At 44.4% G+C, this 23,506-nt stretch overlaps 1 protein-coding gene across 2 annotated transcripts; it reads left to right on the plus strand.

Annotated features, from left to right (window-relative positions):
- The first annotated feature begins 3,035 nt into the window (after nucleotides 1-3,035).
- On the plus strand, nucleotides 3,036-23,342 carry LOC117403819 (protein limb expression 1 homolog). Of its 2 annotated transcripts, none has more exons than XM_058988892.1 (6): nucleotides 3,036-3,504; nucleotides 9,495-9,658; nucleotides 20,064-20,204; nucleotides 20,542-20,637; nucleotides 20,888-20,965; nucleotides 21,860-23,342. In XM_058988892.1, the coding sequence occupies exons 1-6, from the start codon at nucleotides 3,423-3,425 to the stop codon at nucleotides 22,076-22,078; spliced, it is 780 nt and encodes a 259-aa protein (XP_058844875.1). In that variant the 5' UTR covers nucleotides 3,036-3,422; the 3' UTR covers nucleotides 22,079-23,342. The 2 variants fall into 2 exon arrangements, with proteins under 2 accessions (XP_058844875.1, XP_058844870.1); XM_058988887.1 differs by having other exon boundaries at nucleotides 3,040-3,504; nucleotides 21,836-23,342.
- Nucleotides 23,343-23,506: the final 164 nt, after the last annotated feature.

Consider the following 23,506-nt stretch of genomic DNA (forward strand, 5'->3'; position numbering starts at 1 on the left):
CGTAACGGGATATAAAATGAAAAAGGAATTCAACATTAGCAAAATGTCAAGTATAACTGAATGTTTTTTTTGTTTTTACATTTCTGCCCACCCTGTGAATTAATGTCGTTCAGAGTCCTTCTCTTTCCCTGATTAGAAAGCGAAGCCATGCCAGTCAGGGCAGCATGGAGCTGCCTACTTGCTGACCAGTACGAGCCCAAGTGTGTTATTCAGAATATTTCTGTAGTGTGTAACATTGGCATGAATGTCAGATTATCTTATTATGTATTTATTTATTTATTTACTTATTTAAAAAGTTCAGGCCAGAATAGCCCATATGAGATTCAAGACCTCTTTTCAAGAAAGTCCTAAATGCCTTTTTTTTATTTATTTATTTCAAAAGTTAAAATAAAATCATGCGTCCCACATGCGTGAACAATTTTATGCAATAAACAAATCCTTGCGGATTACTGAACTTTCCTCTTTTTAAAAAAAAAAAGTGCTGAAGTGTTCAGCTTCAAAAGTTGAAGCAGATTACATTGTGCTTGGTGATGAATGCCATGAGCCTGAATGCCATTAATCACTTGAGTAACTCCTCACTTCAACCAATGTGTTGGAGCAGATGGATCATGTCAGACTCTACTATAAAAGGGGGCCCCTGTCCATTTTAAAAGTGCTGGAAAAGCTCAGACACCAGGTGCCAGGAACAGGACAGCCTCTCGATTTGGAGTCGTTCTGGTACAGACTGTCAGGGCTATAGGGTCTCTGCTCAACCAGGCAGGTGGGAATTGTGAAATGTGCACAGCAAACACACTTTGTTTGAATGGGCTGCCCCCCACCTGACTGGCGAAAGGTGAATGGCCAGCATGCGCTCTGTTCTCTATTATAGGAAAGATGCATGTCCCTGTTGAGAATGTAATTTACAGTTTGGGAGTCAGCTTCAGTTCCTCAGTGGACACATCCTAGAATCATCACACAATTCATCGCATTGTCAGTCTCCGCTTGAGCAGAAACAAGGGAGGGAACTGCATGAAAAGCAATCATTGCCTCTGGCACACTTTCTGTAGCAAGGTAACCAATCTCAACAATGAATTAAAATGAGAACATCTGAACAGCTATAGAATTTACAACTAATTATCAGAAATTATCATTTTCTGTGGGGCAGCATTATCACAGATGTCTGCAATAGCAATAAAAGCAGAATTGCTTCAACATCTGGGCCACTGCCGGTTCATGACTGGGGGTGTTTACATGGCAGATCTCTTTATTACGCAGCACAATATAAGAGCTGCATTACAATGACTTGATTGAGGTTAAGCATACGTTAAGCTCTGAAGTCTGTCTGCCACAATCCAGGAGTAAAAACGTTTATTAGCTTTTCATTGCGTCTCTAAGGTCCTGTACGCCACCTCCTGTTTCATGATAAAGCTATTGTAGCTAACATAAGTATAATTCCATAACTCTTAGCTGTTGTGCACTTCCATGGATTAGGTCTTCAATGTGCAGCTTTGAAAGAAAGACATTCTAGTGAACATGCATTTTTATTTTAAAAGGTGATATCTGCGAGTGCGCTTCACCGCTTTCACATCGTGGTGGTGTTTGTCACGGGCATCCTGGCATCGCACACAGTATCAGCAAGCTGGCGGCACAGATCTGAAATAAGGCACATGAACAGAACTTTCTTTAACCTAATGCACAACCAGATATGAGAGCTTATAATGAAAATACGTGGGTAGCTTGTAATGAAAAGCTGCAGGTTTGAGAAGTATGTCGTTAATGGGAATGCAGAAGAATGAATACGTGTGAAATGATGTCGTTCGCTGCAATCACTTGACGTACTTTCCATCTTTGAATCCCCAAACCCCCTTACAGAGTGCCAGATTGACACTGACATTGGCTTTCTTTATCTCCAGCGGGCTGCCAGTTGACACTCTGGTTTGGAACACGGCCTGCTGGCTCTTTATCCTGCCCCAGTCCAGTCTGGTCCAGTCCAGTCTTTCTCTCCAGCACAGGATTCCAGCTGTATCTCATGATGTCACAAGGTCATGCAGCAGGTTTGCACAGGGACCTCGCTGCCTGTGTCCCGTTTACATTACAGCTCCAGGGGTTTAAACAGAAGACACTTCCTTCAGGAAGCTCTCAGGTTATGTCAACAATGTTCTCCTCAAACTTTGTAAAAACTCCCACTATTAAAGAGCAGTGCAGAGTGACTTTATTTGGGTTGCAGTATAATAAAGGTGAAAGACTGGATAACACTTTACATTACGTGTCTCTAATTAGTGTATATTTACATAGTAGTTACGTAAATATACACTAATTAGAGACACGTAATGTTATTATTCATAGTTACAATGTATTTAATAGTAAATCGTTTTGCATGATATATGTAAGTACACTATTATATCAGAAAGGGGTTAGGTTTAGAGTTGGGGTTAGGGATAGGGTTGTAACTATTCATAATAACATTGTAATGATGTGTAAGTATACATGTCTTTACTAAGTAACTACTATGAGACACATAAAGTGTTACCCAAGACTGGACAGATGTTTTTTTTTTTTTTTCTGTGAATGGACCACCCAGACATTTAGAATTTTAGGAATTATAGTTATGCCATATCTCCCAAATGAATATGAATCATATCTAATATGACACCCTCCATTCAATGTACTTCTTTCACAGCTGCTTATAGGAGAGCTGCACAGCACAGGGGAGTGCGAGACAGGTGAGGTGTAAGGACTCATTTCATTCGCTGCACCTTGAAAACAATGACATCATGCATTCGAGGGTCCCGGCACTGAACGCACTGCATCCGTTTTGATTCCCATCAGTGAGTGTGGAAGACGGTGCTTCACTGAATGGGCATGTGGACTGAAAGAAGCTGCAGTCATGTGGTTTGTGTTTTCACTGGTGCTAGACATGGTCCATTCCTCCTCTGTCTGTTTCCATTGAAAGAAGCAGCAGTCATGTGGTTTGTGTTTTCACTGGTGCTAGACATGGTCCATTCCTCCATTTTTCTTGCAATTCCCTTATCATTCATATTATTTAGGTTGTTTAGTTTCCCAGGCTTTTCACTATGTTATGCTGCTGTAAGATTTTCATAAAGGCCTGCATTCCTGGGCCTGGGTGTAGCTGGCTGGGGTAGGTAGTCAGTGGGTGTATTTAATGGGATTGAGACTGTCGACCAGCCTCACAGCCTCACAACTAATTAGTTCAACACAGAACAAAGGTAGAGCAGCCAGAGGGCCCCTGGGGCTGGCTTCACTTTCACCTCTTATGTCTGATTGGCAGATGTAGGGGAAAAAATCAGGAGAGAGAGAGAGAGAGAGAGAGAGAGAGAGAGATTGATTCTTTGCATTTGTTCACGCCAGATCTATGAAGTTCAATAAAAGCTGTGCTCTTCTCCAGGCATGAGGACTTTGCCCTCTTGTATCAGGGGAAGGAGATGGACAGGGTCTTGGAATCTGTGAAGCAGATAGTCTTCAGAGTGCTACCCCACACAGATGCAGACAGTGTCTTCAAGGACTGTGAGTAGCAGTGATATTTATTTCTGAACATTGCAGTGCGCATGGTCTTCACAGCTGGGATGCTTTTATAGGAGACGTGATTTCAAAAGCTGTTTGTCATTCACCAAAAGTGCCAAAAGTGATGGATTTAGTATTATGCATTGTCATAAGAGCAAATAAGTAATACCAGTTTTATCAGTAAATAACAGGGTAACACTGTTTAGTGGATGTAAAATCAGCTGTTTCTGTTTGCTGTGAATGCTAACAGCTGTGTAAAGCTGGTAAAGTTAACTTTACAGTATGTTGAACAGAAATCCTTGTATTGCACTAAAATGAATGTATTATTTACATCAATGTTTCTACTGAATGTAAAGGCATGGAGTCTGTGGGTATAAAACTTGAAAACCTTTTAAATGGTTGAATATGCAAATATCAGGAGAAAGACTATAGCATTCGCAAAAATAACTAAAGTTTTGCCTTGGTCATAGTGTAAAAACATATAGTACAGTACTTAACTTTAAGACCTAGCTTTCAAACAGTATTGAAGAATATAAATATAATAGAAAGTTCAATAGAATGGGTTGCACTGGAATGAAGAAACTAAACCCTACCCTGAGCTCAGATGACCTACCTTAACCCAGACTAAAAGAATGCATTTAAACTTTTGAATTAAACACCTTTAAACCTGAATATATTTCATTGTTAATTGACTACAGTATTTTTATAGGAATGAATATCATTTTCAATAGACTAAACACATTATTTTAAATCTAGTTTTCACAGCTATGATCCAAGAGGTAGTTTTACCATTATGGTTACAGCTAATAATATCATTCCATACCATTTGCTTTATAGATCTGAAATGTGCAGATGAAAGACACACACGTTATAAACAAGCATGCGCCTTTTAAAAATCTTGTATTATTTAAAGGACAGAGCAGCAGTGCACAGATCCGGTCCCCAGGGTCCGGAGTCTTCCAGGTTGTATAGCTCTCATTAAATAATTAACTGATTAAGATGTGGAAGGAGACTAAATTGGGTAGATTAAGTAATTTAGGGTGCAGGTTGAACAAAGACCAGGAGGTCTCCGGAATTGTGCCCCCTGGGATATAGAATAAGATAATTATGATTACCACTGCAATTCATATCACCTCCACGTGCCTCAGTCTTATCCAAGTTCAGAACTGAGTCTCTGGTATCTCAGGAGCTGGGGCTTTCACAAGGAAATCATTTCTGAGGCAGCATTCAGACAAACTGAAAGTCTGTTCAATGGAACGGGCGAAGGCAATGTGGTCTCTATGAAGTGAGAGAGACGGCCAGCATGTTTGATTAGACAGTTCTTATAACTACTGGAAGCACATTCCTGTACCACAGCATTCAGTGGAGCTGGAACAGTGTTTTTGATTACACTTTACTGAAGGAGCTCCACAGCACTCAGTGTTTCTGGTTACACTTTACTGAAGGAGCTCCACAGCACTCAGTGTTTCTGGTTACACTTTACTGAAGGAGCTCCACAGCACTCAGTGTTTCTGGTTACACTTTACTGAAGGGGCTCCACAGCACTCAGTGTTTCTGGTTACACTTTACTGAAGGGGCTCCACAGCACTCAGTGTTTCTGGTTACACTTTACTGAAGGAGCTCCACAGCACTCAGAGTTTCTGGTTACACTTTACTGAAGGAGCTCCACAGCACTCAGTGTTTCTGGTTACACTTTACTGAAGGAGCTCCACAGCACTCAGTGTTTCTGATTACACTTTACTGAAGGAGCTCCACAGCACTCAGTGTTTCTGATTACACTTTACTGAAGGAGCTCCACAGCACTCAGTGTTTCTCATGACACTTTACTGAAGGAGCTCCACAGCACTCAGTGTTTCTGGTTACACTTTACTGAAGGAGCTCCACAGCACTCAGTGTTTCTGGTTACACTTTACTGAAGGAGCTCCACAGCACTCAGTGTTTCTCATGACACTTTACTGAAGGAGCTCCACAGCACTCAGTGTTTCTGGTTACACTTTACTGAAGGAGCTCCACAGCACTCAGTGTTTCTGGTTACACTTTACTGAAGGAGCTCCACAGCACTCAGTGTTTCTGGTTACACTTTACTGAAGGAGCTCTACAGCACTCAGTGTTTCTGGTTACACTTTACTGAAGGAGCTCCACAGCACTCAGTGTTTCTCATGACACTTTACTGAAGGAGCTCCACAGCACTAAGTGTTTCTGGTTACACTTTACTGAAGGAGCTCCACAGCACTCAGTGTTTCTGGTTACACTTTACTGAAGGAGCTCTACAGCACTCAGTGTTTCTGGTTACACTTTACTGAAGGAGCTCCACAGCACTCAGTGTTTCTCATGACACTTTACTGAAGGAGCTCCACAGCACTAAGTGTTTCTGGTTACACTTTACTGAAGGAGCTCCACAGCATTCAGTGTTTCTGATTACACTTTACTGAAGGAGCTCCACAGCATTCAGTGTTTCTCATGACACTTTACTGAAGGAGCTCCACAGCACTCAGTGTTTCTCATGACACTTTACTGAAGGAGCTCCACAGCACTCAGTGTTTCTGGTTACACATTACTGAAGGAGCTCCACAGCACTCAGTGTTTCTGGTTACACTTTACTGAAGGAGCTCCACAGCACTCAGTGTTTCTCATGACACTTTACTGAAGGAGCTCCACAGCACTCAGTGTTTCTGATTACACTTTACTGAAGGAGCTCCACAGCACTCAGTGTTTCTGATTACACTTTACTGAAGGAGCTCCACAGCACTCAGTGTTTCTCATGACACTTTACTGAAGGAGCTCCACAGCACTCAGTGTTTCTGATTACACTTTACTGAAGGAGCTCCACAGCACTCAGTGTTTCTCATGACACTTTACTGAAGGAGCTCCACAGCACTCAGTGTTTCTCATGACACTTTACTGAAGGAGCTCCACAGCACTCAGTGTTTCTCATGACACTTTACTGAAGGAGCTCCACAGCACTCAGTGTTTCTGATTACACTTTACTGAAGGAGCTCCACAGCACTCAGAGTTTCTCATGACACTTTACTGAAGGAGCTCCACAGCACTCAGTGTTTCTGGTTACACTTTACTGAAGGAGCTCTACAGCACTCAGTGTTTCTGATTACACTTTACTGAAGGAGCTCCACAGCACTCAGTGTTTCTCATGACACTTTACTGAAGGAGCTCCACAGCACTCAGTGTTTCTGGTTACACTTTACTGAAGGAGCTCCGCAGCACTCAGTGTTTCTGGTTACACTTTACTGAAGGAGCTCCACAGCACTCAGTGTTTCTCATGACACTTTACTGAAGGAGCTCCACAGCACTCAGTGTTTCTGGTTACACTTTACTGAAGGAGCTCCACAGCACTCAGTGTTTCTGATTACACTTTACTGAAGGAGCTCCACAGCACTCAGTGTTTCTCATGACACTTTACTGAAGGAGCTCCACAGCACTCAGTGTTTCTGGTTACACTTTACTGAAGGAGCTCCACAGCACTCAGTGTTTCTGATTACACTTTACTGAAGGAGCTCCACAGCACTCAGTGTTTCTGGTTACACTTTACTGAAGGAGCTCCACAGCACTCAGTGTTTCTCATGACACTTTACTGAAGGAGCTCCACAGCACTCAGTGTTTCTGGTTACACTTTACTGAAGGAGCTCCACAGCACTCAGTGTTTCTCATGACACTTTACTGAAGGAGCTCCACAGCACTCAGTGTTTCTGATTACACTTTACTGAAGGAGCTCCACAGCACTCAGTGTTTCTCATGACACTTTACTGAAGGAGCTCCACAGCACTCAGTGTTTCTCATGACACTTTACTGAAGGAGCTCCACAGCACTCAGTGTTTCTGGTTACACTTTACTGAAGGAGCTCCACAGCACTCAGTGTTTCTGATTACACTTTACTGAAGGAGCTCTACAGCACTCAGTGTTTCTCATGACACTTTACTGAAGGAGCTCCACAGCACTCAGTGTTTCTGGTTACACTTTACTGAAGGAGCTCCACAGCACTCAGTGTTTCTGGTTACACTTTACTGAAGGAGCTCCACAGCACTCAGTGTTTCTCATGACACTTTACTGAAGGAGCTCCACAGCACTCAGTGTTTCTGGTTACACTTTACTGAAGGAGCTCCACAGCACTCAGTGTTTCTCATGACACTTTACTGAAGGAGCTCCACAGCACTCAGTGTTTCTCATGACACTTTACTGAAGGAGCTCCACAGCACTCAGTGTTTCTGGTTACACTTTACTGAAGGAGCTCCACAGCACTCAGTGTTTCTCATGACACTTTACTGAAGGAGCTCCACAGCACTCAGTGTTTCTCATGACACTTTACTGAAGGAGCTCCACAGCACTCAGTGTTTCTCATGACACTTTACCTGAAGGAGCTCCACAGCACTCAGTGTTTCTGGTTACACTTTGCTGAAGGAGCTCCACAGCACTCAGTGTTTCTGGTTACACTTTACTGAAGGAGCTCCACAGCATTCAGTGTTTCTGGTTACACTTTGCTGAAGGAGCTCCACAGCACTCAGTGTTTCTGATTACACTTTACTGAAGGAGCTCTACAGCACTCAGTGTTTCTGGTTACACTTTACTGAAGGAGCTCCACAGCACTCAGTGTTTCTGGTTACACTTTACTGAAGGAGCTCCACAGCACTCAGTGTTTCTGGTTACACTTTACTGAAGGAGCTCCACAGCACTCAGTGTTTCTCATGACACTTTACTGAAGGAGCTCCACAGCACTCAGTGTTTCTGGTTACACTTTACTGAAGGAGCTCCACAGCACTCAGTGTTTCTGATTACACTTTACTGAAGGAGCTCCACAGCACTCAGTGTTTCTCATGACACTTTACTGAAGGAGCTCCACAGCACTCAGTGTTTCTGGTTACACTTTACTGAAGGAGCTCCACAGCACTCAGTGTTTCTGGTTACACTTTACTGAAGGAGCTCCACAGCACTCAGTGTTTCTCATGACACTTTACTGAAGGAGCTCCACAGCACTCAGTGTTTCTGGTTACACTTTACTGAAGGAGCTCCACAGCACTCAGTGTTTCTGGTTACACTTTACTGAAGGAGCTCCACAGCACTCAGTGTTTCTGATTACACTTTACTGAAGGAGCTCCACAGCACTCAGTGTTTCTGGTTACACTTTACTGAAGGAGCTCCACAGCACTCAGTGTTTCTGGTTACACTTTGCTGAAGGAGCTCCACAGCACTCAGTGTTTCTGATTACACTTTACTGAAGGAGCTCTACAGCACTCAGTGTTTCTGGTTACACTTTACTGAAGGAGCTCCACAGCACTCAGTGTTTCTCATGACACTTTACTGAAGGAGCTCCACAGCACTCAGTGTTTCTGGTTACACTTTACTGAAGGAGCTCCACAGCACTCAGTGTTTCTGGTTACACTTTACTGAAGGAGCTCCACAGCACTCAGTGTTTCTCATGACACTTTACTGAAGGAGCTCCACAGCACTCAGTGTTTCTGGTTACATTTTACCTGAAGGAGCTCTTCTTTCACACAGAAATAACCCTTATTGTGGTCCAACTGAAGTACTGTATGTTTAATAACAACACACACACACACCTGCTAAGTAACGGTTAATATACAGGAACGCTAAATGTTGGACAGTTTTGTAGTAATAAACCGTTTTTGTCTAATCTAAATGTATTTATAGTTTGTTAACCCTCTTTACAATAATTCACAGGGCGTGCCATGCAGATCTGTATTTATTATAATTCACACAGGGTGCCATGTAGATCTGTATTTATTATAATTCACACAGGGTGCCATGTAGATCTGTATTTATTATAATTCACACGGGGTGCCATGTAGTACTGTACTTATTCAATCGGTTTTCCTTTGATACAGGGCTATTTTTTTTTGTCCTGTGCTTTACCATACACAAGTGCTATGCCGCAATTTCAAAGATAGTCTGAGCATCATTATGTATGGGAGTTGTAAATGGCAGTGTCCTTCAATAGACTCCTTCCCCTTTCTGTTTGTCAGTGAATGTGGTGGGGATGCTGCATGAGTTCTGGGAGCAGAAGCAAGCGGGAGGATCGCGGTGTGGCACTGAGAGCCTGGTGGTATACGAGTCTGCGCCCTCCCCCAGCCCACCCTTCGTGTGCTACGTCACGCTGCCAGGGGGCAGCTGCTTTGGGAACTTCCAGGTGAACACATCTTTAAAGCCATTCTGGGCTCTAATCAGGGGCAAATAGTACTGCTGCCATTTGAAATCATTCAAGAAGGGGATGAGAGGACAAACCCCATATCTCTAGGGGGCTCCCAAGTGGCACATCCGGTAAAGGCACTCCGCGTGGAGTACAGGATGCATCCTATAGCCTGGAGGTCGCCAGTTCAAGTCCAGTCTATTCCACTGCCGACCGTGGACGGGAGTTCCCAGAGGGCGGCGCACAATTGGCAAAGCACCGCCCGGAGGGGCGGGCATAGGTGGGCCAGGGTGTCCTCGGCTCACCGCACACCAGCAACCCCCAAAGGCTGGCTGGGCGCCTGCGGGCTTGCCTGTAAGCTGCCCAGAGCTGCGTTGTCCTCCGACGCTGTAGCTCTGGGTTGGCTGCATGGTGGGCCTGCAGAGTGAAAAGAAGCGGTCAGCTGATGGCACACATTTCGGAGGACAGCGTGTGTTCATCTTCGCCACTCCCGAGTCAGCGCGGGAATGGTAGAAGTGAGCTCAGCCTAAATACATTTGGCCATCAATTGTAAAATCAATTGGCGACTACTAAGTTTAAAAAAAAAAAAAATACAAGAATAAAACTGGGTGTGTACTGAACATCACAACGTGGCAGAGGCATGAGTGCGCTGGCTGACTGTGTACTGAACATCACAACGTGGCAGAGGCATGAGTGTGCTGACTGTGTACTGAACATCACAACGTGGCAGAGGCATGAGTGCGCTGACTGTGTACTGAACATCACAACGTGGCAGAGGCATGAGTGTGCTGGCTGACTGTGTACTGAACATCACAACGTGGCAGAGGCATGAGTGCGATGACTGTGTACTGAACATCACAACGTGGCAGAGGCATGAGTGCACTGAATGTGTACTGAACATCACAACGTTGCAGAGGCATGAGTGCACTGACTGTGTACTGAACATCACAACGTGGCAGAGGCATGAGTGCACTGACTGTGTACTGAACATCACAACGTGGCAGAGGCATGAGTGCGCTGGCTGACTGTGTACTGAACATCACAACGTGGCAGAGGCATGAGTGCGATGACTGTGTACTGAACATCACAACGTGGCAGAGGCATGAGTGCGCTGACTGTGTACTGAACATCACAACGTGGCAGAGGCATGAGTGTGCTGGCTGACTGTGTACTGAACATCACAACGTGGCAGAGGCATGAGTGCACTGACTGTGTACTGAACATCACAACGTGGCAGAGGCATGAGTGCGCTGACTGTGTACTGAACATCACAACGTGGCAGAGGCATGAGTGTGCTGGCTGACTGTGTACTGAACATCACAACGTGGCAGAGGCATGAGTGTGCTGGCTGACTGTGTACTGAACATCACAACGTGGCAGAGGCATGAGTGCGATGACTGTGTACTGAACATCACAACGTGGCAGAGGCATGAGTGCGCTGACTGTGTACTGAACATCACAACGTGGCAGAGGCATGAGTGTGCTGGCTGACTGTGTACTGAACATCACAACGTGGCAGAGGCATGAGTGCGATGACTGTGTACTGAACATCACAACGTGGCAGAGGCATGAGTGCGCTGACTGTGTACTGAACATCACAACGTGGCAGAGGCATGAGTGCGCTGACTGTGTACTGAACATCACAACGTGGCAGAGGCATGAGTGCGATGACTGTGTACTGAACATCACAACGTGGCAGAGGCATGAGTGTGCTGACTGTGTACTGAACATCACAACGTGGCAGAGGCATGAGTGTGCTGGCTGACTGTGTACTGAACATCACAACGTGGCAGAGGCATGAGTGCGATGACTGTGTACTGAACATCACAACGTGGCAGAGGCATGAGTGCACTGTGTACTGAACATCACAACGTGGCAGAGGCATGAGTGTGCTGACTGTGTACTGAACATCACAACGTGGCAGAGGCATGAGTGTGCTGGCTGACTGTGTACTGAACATCACAACGTGGCAGAGGCATGAGTGCGATGACTGTGTACTGAACATCACAACATGGCAGAGGCATGAGTGTGCTGGCTGACTGTGTACTGAACATCACAACGTGGCAGAGGCATGAGTGCGATGACTGTGTACTGAACATCACAACGTGGCAGAGGCATGAGTGTGCTGACTGTGTACTGAACATCACAACGTGGCAGAGGCATGAGTGTGCTGGCTGACTGTGTACTGAACATCACAACGTGGCAGAGGCATGAGTGCGATGACTGTGTACTGAACATCACAACGTGGCAGAGGCATGAGTGCACTGTGTACTGAACATCACAACGTGGCAGAGGCATGAGTGTGCTGACTGTGTACTGAACATCACAACGTGGCAGAGGCATGAGTGTGCTGGCTGACTGTGTACTGAACATCACAACGTGGCAGAGGCATGAGTGCACTGACTGTGTACTGAACATCACAACGTGGCAGAGGCATGAGTGCGCTGACTGTGTACTGAACATCACAACGTGGCAGAGGCATGAGTGCACTGTGTACTGAACATCACAACATGGCAGAGGCATGAGTGCGATGACTGTGTACTGAACATCACAACGTGGCAGAGGCATGAGTGCACTGACTGTGTACTGAACATCACAACATGGCAGAGGCATGAGTGCACTGTGTACTGAACATCACAACATGGCAGAGGCATGAGTGCGATGACTGTGTACTGAACATCACAACGTGGCAGAGGCATGAGTGCACTGACTGTGTACTGAACATCACAACGTGGCAGAGGCATGAGTGCACTGTGTACTGAACATCACAACATGGCAGAGGCATGAGTGCGATGACTGTGTACTGAACATCACAACGTGGCAGAGGCATGAGTGCACTGACTGTGTACTGAACATCACAACGTGGCAGAGGCATGAGTGCACTGTGTACTGAACATCACAACATGGCAGAGGCATGAGTGCGATGACTGTGTACTGAACATCACAACGTGGCAGAGGCATGAGTGCACTGACTGTGTACTGAACATCACAACATGGCAGAGGCATGAGTGCACTGACTGTGTACTGAACATCACAACGTGGCAGAGGCATGAGTGCACTGAATGTGTACTGAACATCACAACATGGCAGAGGCATGAGTGCGATGACTGTGTACTGAACATCACAACGTGGCAGAGGCATGAGTGCGCTGGCTGACTGTGTACTGAACATCACAACGTGGCAGAGGCATGAGTGCGATGACTGTGTACTGAACATCACAACGTGGCAGAGGCATGAGTGCGATGACTGTGTTCTGAACATCACAACGTGGCAGAGGCATGAGTGCACTGTGTACTGAACATCACAACGTGGCAGAGGCATGAGTGCGCTGACTGTGTACTGAACATCACAACGTGGCAGAGGCATGAGTGCACTGTGTACTGAACATCACAACGTGGCAGAGGCATGAGTGCGCTGACTGTGTACTGAACATCACAACGTGGCAGAGGCATGAGTGCGCTGACTGTGTACTGAACATCACAACATGGCAGAGGCATGAGTGCGATGACTGTGTACTGAACATCACAACGTGGCAGAGGCATGAGTGCGATGACTGTGTACTGAACATCACAACGTGGCAGAGGCATGAGTGTGCTGGCTGACTGTGTACTGAACATCACAACGTGGCAGAGGCATGAGTGCACTGACTGTGTACTGAACATCACAACGTGGCAGAGGCATGAGTGCGCTGACTGTGTACTGAACATCACAACGTGGCAGAGGCATGAGTGCGATGACTGTGTACTGAACATCACAACGTGGCAGAGGCATGAGTGCGCTGACTGTGTACTGAACATCACAACGTGGCAGAGGCATGAGTGCGATGACTGTGTACTGAACATCACAACGTGGCAGAGGCATGAGTGTGCTGACTGTGTACTGAACATCACAACGTGGCAGAGGCATGAGTGCGCTGACTGTGTACTGAACATCACAACGTGGCAGAGGCATGAGTGTGCTGGCTGTGTACTGAACATCACAACGTGGCAGAGGCATGAGTGCACTGACTGTGTACTGAACATCACAACGTGGCAGAGGCATGAGTGCACTGTGTACTGAACATCACAACGTGGCAGAGGCATGAGTGCACTGACTGTGTACTGAACATCACAACGTGGCAGAGGCATGAGTGCACTGTGTACTGAACATCACAACATGGCAGAGGCATGAGTGCGATGACTGTGTACTGAACATCACAACGTGGCAGAGGCATGAGTGCACTGACTGTGTACTGAACATCACAACATGGCAGAGGCATGAGTGCGCTGACTGTGTACTGAACATCACAACGTGGCAGAGGCATGAGTGCACTGAATGTGTACTGAACATCACAACGTGGCAGAGGCATGAGTGCGATGACTGTGTACTGAACATCACAACATGGCAGAGGCATGAGTGCGCTGACTGTGTACTGAACATCACAACATGGCAGAGGCATGAGTGCACTGACTGTGTACTGAACATCACAACGTGGCAGAGGCATGAGTGCACTGACTGTGTACTGAACATCACAACGTGGCAGAGGCATGAGTGCACTGAATGTGTACTGAACATCACAACATGGCAGAGGCATGAGTGCGCTGACTGTGTACTGAACATCACAACGTGGCAGAGGCATGAGTGCGATGACTGTGTACTGAACATCACAACGTGGCAGAGGCATGAGTGCACTGACTGTGTACTGAACATCACAACGTGGCAGAGGCATGAGTGTGCTGACTGTGTACTGAACATCACAACGTGGCAGAGGCATGAGTGCGCTGAATGTGTACTGAACATCACAACGTGGCAGAGGCATGAGTGCACTGACTGTACTGAACATCACAACGTGGCAGAGGCATGAGTGCACTGACTGTGTACTGAACATCACAACGTGGCAGAGGCATGAGTGCGCTGACTGTGTACTGAACATCACAACGTGGCAGAGGCATGAGTGCACTGACTGTGTACTGAACATCACAACATGGCAGAGGCATGAGTGTGCTGGCTGACTGTGTACTGAACATCACAACGTGGCAGAGGCATGAGTGCACTGACTGTGTACTGAACATCACAACGTGGCAGAGGCATGAGTGTGCTGGCTGACTGTGTACTGAACATCACAACGTGGCAGAGGCATGAGTGCGATGACTGTGTACTGAACATCACAACGTGGCAGAGGCATGAGTGCGCTGACTGTGTACTGAACATCACAACATGGCAGAGGCATGAGTGCGATGACTGTGTACTGAACATCACAACGTGGCAGAGGCATGAGTGCGATGACTGTGTACTGAACATCACAACGTGGCAGAGGCATGAGTGTGCTGACTGTGTACTGAACATCACAACGTGGCAGAGGCATGAGTGTGCTGACTGTGTACTGAACATCACAACGTGGCAGAGGCATGAGTGTGCTGGCTGACTGTGTACTGAACATCACAACGTGGCAGAGGCATGAGTGCGATGACTGTGTACTGAACATCACAACGTGGCAGAGGCATGAGTGTGCTGGCTGACTGTGTACTGAACATCACAACGTGGCAGAGGCATGAGTGCGATGACTGTGTACTGAACATCACAACGTGGCAGAGGCATGAGTGCGATGACTGTGTACTGAACATCACAACGTGGCAGAGGCATGAGTGCGATGACTGTGTACTGAACATCACAACGTGGCAGAGGCATGAGTGCACTGACTGTGTACTGAACATCACAACGTGGCAGAGGCATGAGTGTGCTGGCTGACTGTGTACTGAACATCACAACATGGCAGAGGCATGAGTGCACTGACTGTGTACTGAACATCACAATGTGGCAGAGGCATGAGTGTGCTGACTGTGTACTGAACATCACAACGTGGCAGAGGCATGAGTGCACTGACTGTATACTGAACATCACAACGTGGCAGAGGCATGAGTGCACTGTGTACTGAACATCACAACGTGGCAGGTTTTCCATCATTGATTGCTAAATGATGTTGCTGCTGTTAACACAACAGCTTCAATAGTTAACCTGACACACAGCACCTAGAGGATTTTAACCAAAACTACAAAACACTCACTCAGTGGTACATTTAGAAATGCTTAAAGAGGCGTAGTCAATTTAAAGACAAACATTTCTACTAACAGTCTTTCTCTTGGAGACATTTCCCTGAAGACGTGGGGAAAAACTTTAAGTCAAAACATTTGTTGTGGAAATTACTACATTTATTTTAATATTTCCATATATATGCTTTCTCTAAACATGGTACAGATACTCACATTTAACTATTTCAAAAGTTTATGAGAATAAGCACCAAAAAAAGTATTTTCCTGTATCTTTTTACCTGCTTCCCTTTTAATCCCTGGGTTACTGCACATAATAGGAGATAATGGGATCTAATCCTATTGGCTGGCCCCCTTGGGGCTTGTGAATAAATAGGTACAATGATGCCAATTTCCATCCATGGGAATAAAAACCTTGCAGCCTGGCATCAAACTGGTGTGCTGAAACTATGCAGGAGGGTTTGCATTGAAGCTTGAAGCGGAACCTTAAGATCCAAACAATGAGACGTTTTGGGAAAAGATGAACGGGGGGGGGGGAGGTGGGGGGAAGCAATTTGCTGTGCAAACAGTCTGTGGCAACTGCTTCTGAATATCTCTGAATTCTAGTCCTTTCATCATCTGTCTGCATAGCTTCCATCAGCCTCTAAATTACAGCCACCCGGGGACTAAACTCAAAAGCAAAGCTATGGTTCAAACTGACACTGGAGCGTTGAATGCAGTACACAGTAATTAGCACAGGCTCATTTCCTGCTTGTTCCTAACACTGATGTAAGGATCATGGCACAGTAATACAAAGTGCAGGTAGAAACTGGGCACAAACTCCCTATCTTACACATCATGCCTACTTCACTACATGAGCAGCAGAACCTCATTAGAGGGCATTAGTTGACTGTACACACAAGGTCAACTACCAAGGTAATGCTCGATAATCAGGGACAGATTGCAATCAGAAACAGGAAAGCAGTGGCTTCAATGTTATGTTAAACATTTTGAATCTCTAATTTACGCTTGAATTGACCTTTTCGTTGTTTAGCTTGCCTTCCGTTTCGTTTTTTTTAAAGCTAGACTTTCTATTTAAAAGTTCTGCAGTCAGCTACCGCAATGCAGCAATGCAGCTTCCTGATTGATGAGGTTTCTAATGTACAAAGGAGACAGGCTTGTTTGGGTGAGTAGTTACAGACCTGTTGTATTGTCTTCCCCTGCACCACCTCATTTACACCACAGGGGGCAGTCTACTACTGATTCTCTCTGCATCTGTTACCCTGGGCCCATGGTCACAAGGATGTAGTTTACTGTATAAGAATTATTGAATATTAAACATAATCATTTTTAAGACATTGTAGACTTAGGCACCATTTTATACAATCAGCATGAAACTGGATGGATGTGTAAAACAAATGCAGTGACGCTGATTTGAATGAGTTTTCTCCTGTTTTTAACATTATATTACTAACAAGTAAAACTCTTAAGTTTAACAACCTTCCTGCTCCTCCCTGCAGTTAAGTTTAGTTGTATAATATTTATCTTGGTTTTATTTTCCTTTCATAAAAAAAACAAGGGCAAACTTTGCACTCGCTTCAAAAAGTACACATTAGACAGCTTAACCACACGAAAAGGGCAGAAGGCTCACGCTCCCTCAGGCTGAACTCCAGCCTCGCCTGCCTGAATAGAGAGATTTCTTTTAAAGACCAGTGGGGAGCCGGTGGACTCAGGCGGTGCAATAGCCAGGACTGAATGGGATAACGGGTCGGCTCCACTGGAGTCCGGGGTCACAGGGTTCTCTGGATTTCTGTCTCTTTTCATACAAGCCAGGGAAAAAAAATAAACAAAAAGCCCTGTTCCAGCTCTTGGAGCTTCCCCGAGAACAAGGTTTAAAGAAAAAAGACAATCTGCTGGGCTTTGGCAAATAAAGGGAGGCAAACTGTGTGAAAATAAGCGAAGCATCCACAGATGGGGTCAGTGCAGTCCTTATTCCACACAAACTATGCAAAACTGAATTCCCTTTGAGTAATGCTGATGACTTCCCCTATAGCTGTGAACAATTGCAGTGTGTGAATGGTGATGGTGTGCAGGTGGTTCTTATTAGCCTACAGTAATTATATAGACCCACCACATATCTGAACAAAGGGTTTAGTGGAGCCAGGAGGAGTCTATTGAAAACTAAAGAATTCAACATTTTTCTGTGGGGTTTTTTTTTCTGTGCACATTCCTTAAGATGCTTCAATTAATAATCCCACCTTCCTGTGTCTAGTGTAGAGACTTTTATTTATTTTATAAAGGTAAACTGAGACAGTGAAGTGCGAAGCTGCAATAATAATCTCAAGACCACTCTTTCACCTGAGTTCACCTGGACTGGTTATTTTATAAAGGTATATATATATATATATAAATATATATATATATATATATATATATATATATATATATACACACACAGCAAAAAGTTGTCATAAACCGAAAGTTGCCAATAAGCGAAAAGCCCCCGTTTTCAAGTGTATTTATATGGAACAACAATATACTGTAGTTGTACAAATATTGCAGTGAAATACATGTGTTTTAAATGTTATAGTGTTAAAAAAAATGAACATGAGAAACACAAAATACACAAATATAGAACTATTTACTTCACATGTGTGTAAAACAAAAAAAGGGAATGGGCTAGGCTTAAATAGTATTACACAACGATGTACTACAATTGTCCTTACAATGAGTAAAGCAAACATACAAAATATGTTTTGTAGTTGCAATCAATTCTAAAGAACACACTTTTAAAATAAGAAATTGTCCAACGTTGTCTGCTTTTCTACAATGTACCACCTCCCGCTGTAAATCCATCTCAATTTTGCGTGCAGCTTCGTATGCAGTTTCAAAGCCACGATTCGGCAGAAATACGCAGTTGCAAGGTCAGTGTGTTATAAAAGCTGCATGAAGTATGTGCATAAATCATGCAAGTGCGCTCTGTAGCCCTGGCAACTAGTAATAAAGTTGTCAATAAGCGACGTGCAGTTGCTAATACCAGAATTCCATTAACATTAAAGTCTATGGGACGGGATTGGTTCCGGGGAAAATGTTGTTAATAAACTAAAGTTGTTTTTATCAGGGTTGCATCTACTGTGTGTATATTGTAGCGTGCACGGGGAAGAAAGCAGCAGGGCTGGTAGGTGACGTAATCACACACAAAGACATGAGCCCGATATACGCTCCTTGCAAAGGAGCCGGCTGTTTTGTACAGCGGTATTGGCGCTATGCTTCAGTGCGAGATATCGTGCGCGCCCTCCGCCTGTGTGTGGATTGCCTCGCCCTGTGTGATGCGCCTGCCTGCGGGAACTGAGGTTTGCTACTATATATATATATATATATATATATATATATATATATATATATATATATATATATATTGTAAGGAAGCAGGTTGTGAGAGATAGCAGGGAGGGGGTTAAAACCTCCCTGCGAGAAGAATGCACCTTTTTGTTAATTGTTTTGGATTGATTGCTTATTGTTTTGTTTAATTGTTTTATTAATGATCATCCGCACCTGGGCATTATTGGGGAATTAGACCCAGGTGTGGGGTTTAAAAAGAGAGCAGGCAGTCTGCTCGGGGCTGCTGTGTGGAAGGAGGCAGAGAGGTGTGCTGTCTCCGAGTAGCCATTGAATAAACGTAAGTGCTGTGTTAAACAGGGTTTTTTTTTGAAGAGACGGGGAAACAGCTTAGCTGTCCCGTGTTAGTCAGGGAGTTCCTGTGTGTGTTAGTTAGTGCTCGTACAGAGCTAGGTGTTTGTTTTGTATTTTGTTTATTTCTTTGTTTATTAAAATAGCGCAACCGCGCAAGAAAAATCCATTTGTGTCTGTTGGGTCACTGGTTTTAAAGGGGCAACGAACCCGAGAGAGGTGAAATCATTACAATATATATATATATATATATACACACACACACACACTTGAAACATGCTTGATGATCCCTCATATTTGAAAAAAGTCACCAAAATGGGTACTTTTGATGCAGTTGAGTACAGCTCTTGTTTTGCCCACAATGGCACCAGTCACATGTGGTTTATGTATCATCATCATCATCATCAACATCATCATCAACCAGGAATGAAGGAAACACCTGCCCAGAGAATCCGGCCCATCTGAGCTGGAAATACTGTACTAGATTGTGGAAAATGCATTAATCGGACATTACTAGGGTGCCTCATTGAGTTCATGAGGGAGAAAATGCTGATATTCTAAAATGATCTTGCCATGCCTAATTAGTTACCTATAGAAGTCCTTTCTAGATGGTTTGTAAATGATTGTGTAAGCGAGTCGAGTGGGGCTGTCTTGTGTTCCAGGACTGTCTTGTGTCTTGTGTTTCAGGACTGTCTTGTCTTGTTTTCCAGGACTGTCTCTCTAAGGCAGATGGCAGGCGCGCTGCAGCACGGGTAGCGCTCATGAACTCTGTGTTTAACGAGCTGCCTTCTCGCAGGATAACACAGGAATTCATCAGCCACAGTGTCCAGGAAGCAGCCTCCACAGCCAGTGTAAGTGCAGATGAGTTTGAACTGATTAAACATGCATCCTACCTCTCCTGCTCTGCCCGCTATTTGTTTTGTAGCTCTCCAGTGTGCACTTTTAGAACAAGCATCTTGTACTACACTAAGTGAAAGAAAGCTCTTAGTTTACATGCTTACTTTTAGGTAGTCTTTTTCCTACTTGCACTTCCTAGGTAAGATCATTTTTCATGTCACTTTTATGAGTAAATGTCACTTTATGAGTAAACTACAGTAACTGCCCTGCCTCAGTTTGACCCGTTGTTTAGCTACTTGCTTATGTCTTTTTTTAGTATTGTAACACAGTTTTCTTGTAAATTGTTACAAGGGCTGTGTGGTTGATGCCAAGGATCCTTGTACAAGCATTGGGGCCTATTGCTACATGCTGCAGTCAAACCTGGGCAAAACCATGCTGGAATTTCAGGTAAAATAATGCATACTTCATCTCACACTGTATAGTCAGTGTAGTTCACTGTGTGTTTTGCTCAGTGTTACAAGTTGTAATATAATACTCATGACACTAGAGATAAAGAGCCTATTGTTTCTTACTATGACCATTAGGGGTGCACTAGTAATTTTTTCCCTTCTGAAAAATAAATTGTACTTCAATTTATGAAATATGCACATACCTCAACGATAAAAATGTATTTTTTTTTTTTTCTCCTTCCTTAAAGGAACTAATGACAGTCTTTCAGTTATTACACTGGAACGGGAGCCTAAAGATATTCAGGGAGAGAAAATGTTCCCGTCAGGTAAAATTCATTCATGTATTTATTTATTGATACATTCTGTGTGATAGCATTGTGGCAGGGTGGCCTAACATAACAAGCTTGCTGCCTTTGTGTGTAATTGGGTCGTCCTCAAAGTATTGTCCTGAACCATGTGACATCTGTTATTTATTTATTTGTTTAGTTTGCCTCATGTTTTTATTTTTATCAGATTGAAGTTTTTTTGGTTTTTTTTCACCTTTTGTGGCGTTGGTGCAAGACTGGCCCCAGTGGCATAAATTAGATTGTTCATGCAAAGAGGGGCTCTGTATCACAGCTGTTAACATCTGGTGCTGAAGAGCTCATTGGGTTGTCACCTGGCCCTGTTGATCTCTGCCTAGTCTGTGTAGGAACTGCTACACTTATACACCCATGTGAAAAAAGATCTGCTATATAGGTATACCCTGTCGGTATACCCATAGTCATTAGTGGAGTGACTGCAGCACACCATGAACATTCAAGGTGTATCCACAGTTTATCACTACAGGTACAATGGAATCTTCTATAGAACTCCTAGTGCACAGCTGGAGTACAGGCAGGAGTCCCAGGGTTACTGGTGAGGTAGTGTAGTGGTGTGACACATGCAATCCTGTAATTACAGTCCTCTCTCACTGCTGGAGTACAGGCAGTTCCAGGGTTACTGGTGAGGTAGTGTAGTGGTGTGACACATGCAATCCTGTAATTACAGTTCTCTCTCACTGCTGGAGTACAGGCAGTTCCAGAGTTACTGGTGAGGTGGTGTAGTGGTGTTACCAGCAATTGCAACAAGGTGATAAATGCAATGCAGTTGTATTGGTTGAACTTTCCCCGACAGGAATCTTCTATATCACATGCTGTGTTTGCTGTATCCAACAGGAAGTCGTTTCCTATTATTCACAGCACCGCTTGGACGAGTGCTTCCGCAGCCACATGGCACTGGACTGGATCTCGAAGGAGCAGGAGACCCCAGGGATCCTCTCCCAGGAGCTGCAGGTGGCCCTGAGGGAGCTGGAGGAAGCCAGGAGAGCAGGCAGGGAGCTACGCTTCTACAAGGAGAAGAGAGAGATCCTGAGCCTGGCTCTCAGTCAAAGGCACAGCGAAGGAGCGAGTGCACAGTAAGTGTCAGGAGCCAGCCCCAGCACAGCACACTGAAGCTCACAGCAGAGTGCTGCACTTTTGCCAAGTCAATAGTGCAGCACTGTTCTGCCTCTCCACCCCCTTGCAGTGTCTTCCGTAGAGACTAATTTGGTGAGCAAATATTGAGAGATCATTCAAAGCTATAGAGACCAAGCTTTTAATACAGAAGGTTTCTGGAAACATGTTTCTGATTTTGAATCAACACATCCCCGATATGCGACGATGGAGGAAAGCATTAATGTAGGCTTGGAGTGTTGCTTCTGTGATAATATGATGTGCTATACTGTACAGACATAGTCTGTCACACTCACACAATATCCCGATTGGCTAAACACAAAATTGTGTCTGGAAATGTGTTAAATATAAAGAACAGTGGAAACGAGGACACATCCAGCATGCAATACGTTGTTTCCTGAACATGTTTTATTGCAGTCCTCACACACATTGAATGTTGCATTGGCTGGGTCCAGAACAAATGGCCTGGAGTGAGACAATGACATTAAAATCTGTGCATTAGGGCAAGCTTTCCTTTAGCCTTGGTTCTGGGCTTTCGTAGGAGGGTTTTTCTAATGATACAAGACCTCTCTGGCAGAAATGCTGCATCGTCAAGTCATCTCCATGATGCAAGTCCTCCTCAAGATGAATGGTGGCTCTTGTAAGCTGTAATTGCAGTAGCGAGTCTAAGTCTCTGCTAATGCACCCTCCATGTCCTGTGGTGGTTATCTTAAAATCGCGTTGTTCATCCATTTGTTTCCCCGCCTTGCTAAGTTTAATTTCTCTGCAGCAAACGCTTTTCCCACAACAGCAGTGAGAAGTGGCCTGCTGAATTTATAACCCAGCTGTATTCATACTGTGCATATCGAATGCTGTCATAATACCCCGGTTTTATATGGTAGTTATAAACCACAATGAGGCTGTAATACAAATATTTTAATAATACATACTTCTAAAGTTCTAAAATCAATACAGCATGTTTTCTGAAATGTTTAGCACTCCATTGCAGATCAGACAGCCTGTCCTGATATGTCTGACCCAATTGGCAAACCCCTCTCATTAATTAAAAAAAACTACACATCAAAATGAACACATGCTTGGATTCAACAAAACATTAATGAAATCAATAATCAGTCACTTAACTCATTAACAAGTGCTCTTTTTTGCAATGCTTTATTTTGCATGGTATAAATACGTATTTAAGTGACTATTTATTAAAATACAACTGAATTTAACCATAAGACAAAATAAAGCGTTACCAAAAAAAAAAAAAAAAAAAACATACAGCAGCTGCCTTTCCAGCCTGTGATCTGTGGCTTGCTGCAGTCTAATCATGTGGGAGTCTTGTAATCTGGTGACTCACAGGAGACACGGCGATTGGAAGAGAATTCTTGGGTGTTCTAAAAGTGACTCTTT

The sequence above is a fragment of the Acipenser ruthenus genome, chromosome 2, assembly GCF_902713425.1.
Source record: "Acipenser ruthenus chromosome 2, fAciRut3.2 maternal haplotype, whole genome shotgun sequence".
Lineage (NCBI taxonomy): Eukaryota > Metazoa > Chordata > Actinopteri > Acipenseriformes > Acipenseridae > Acipenser > Acipenser ruthenus.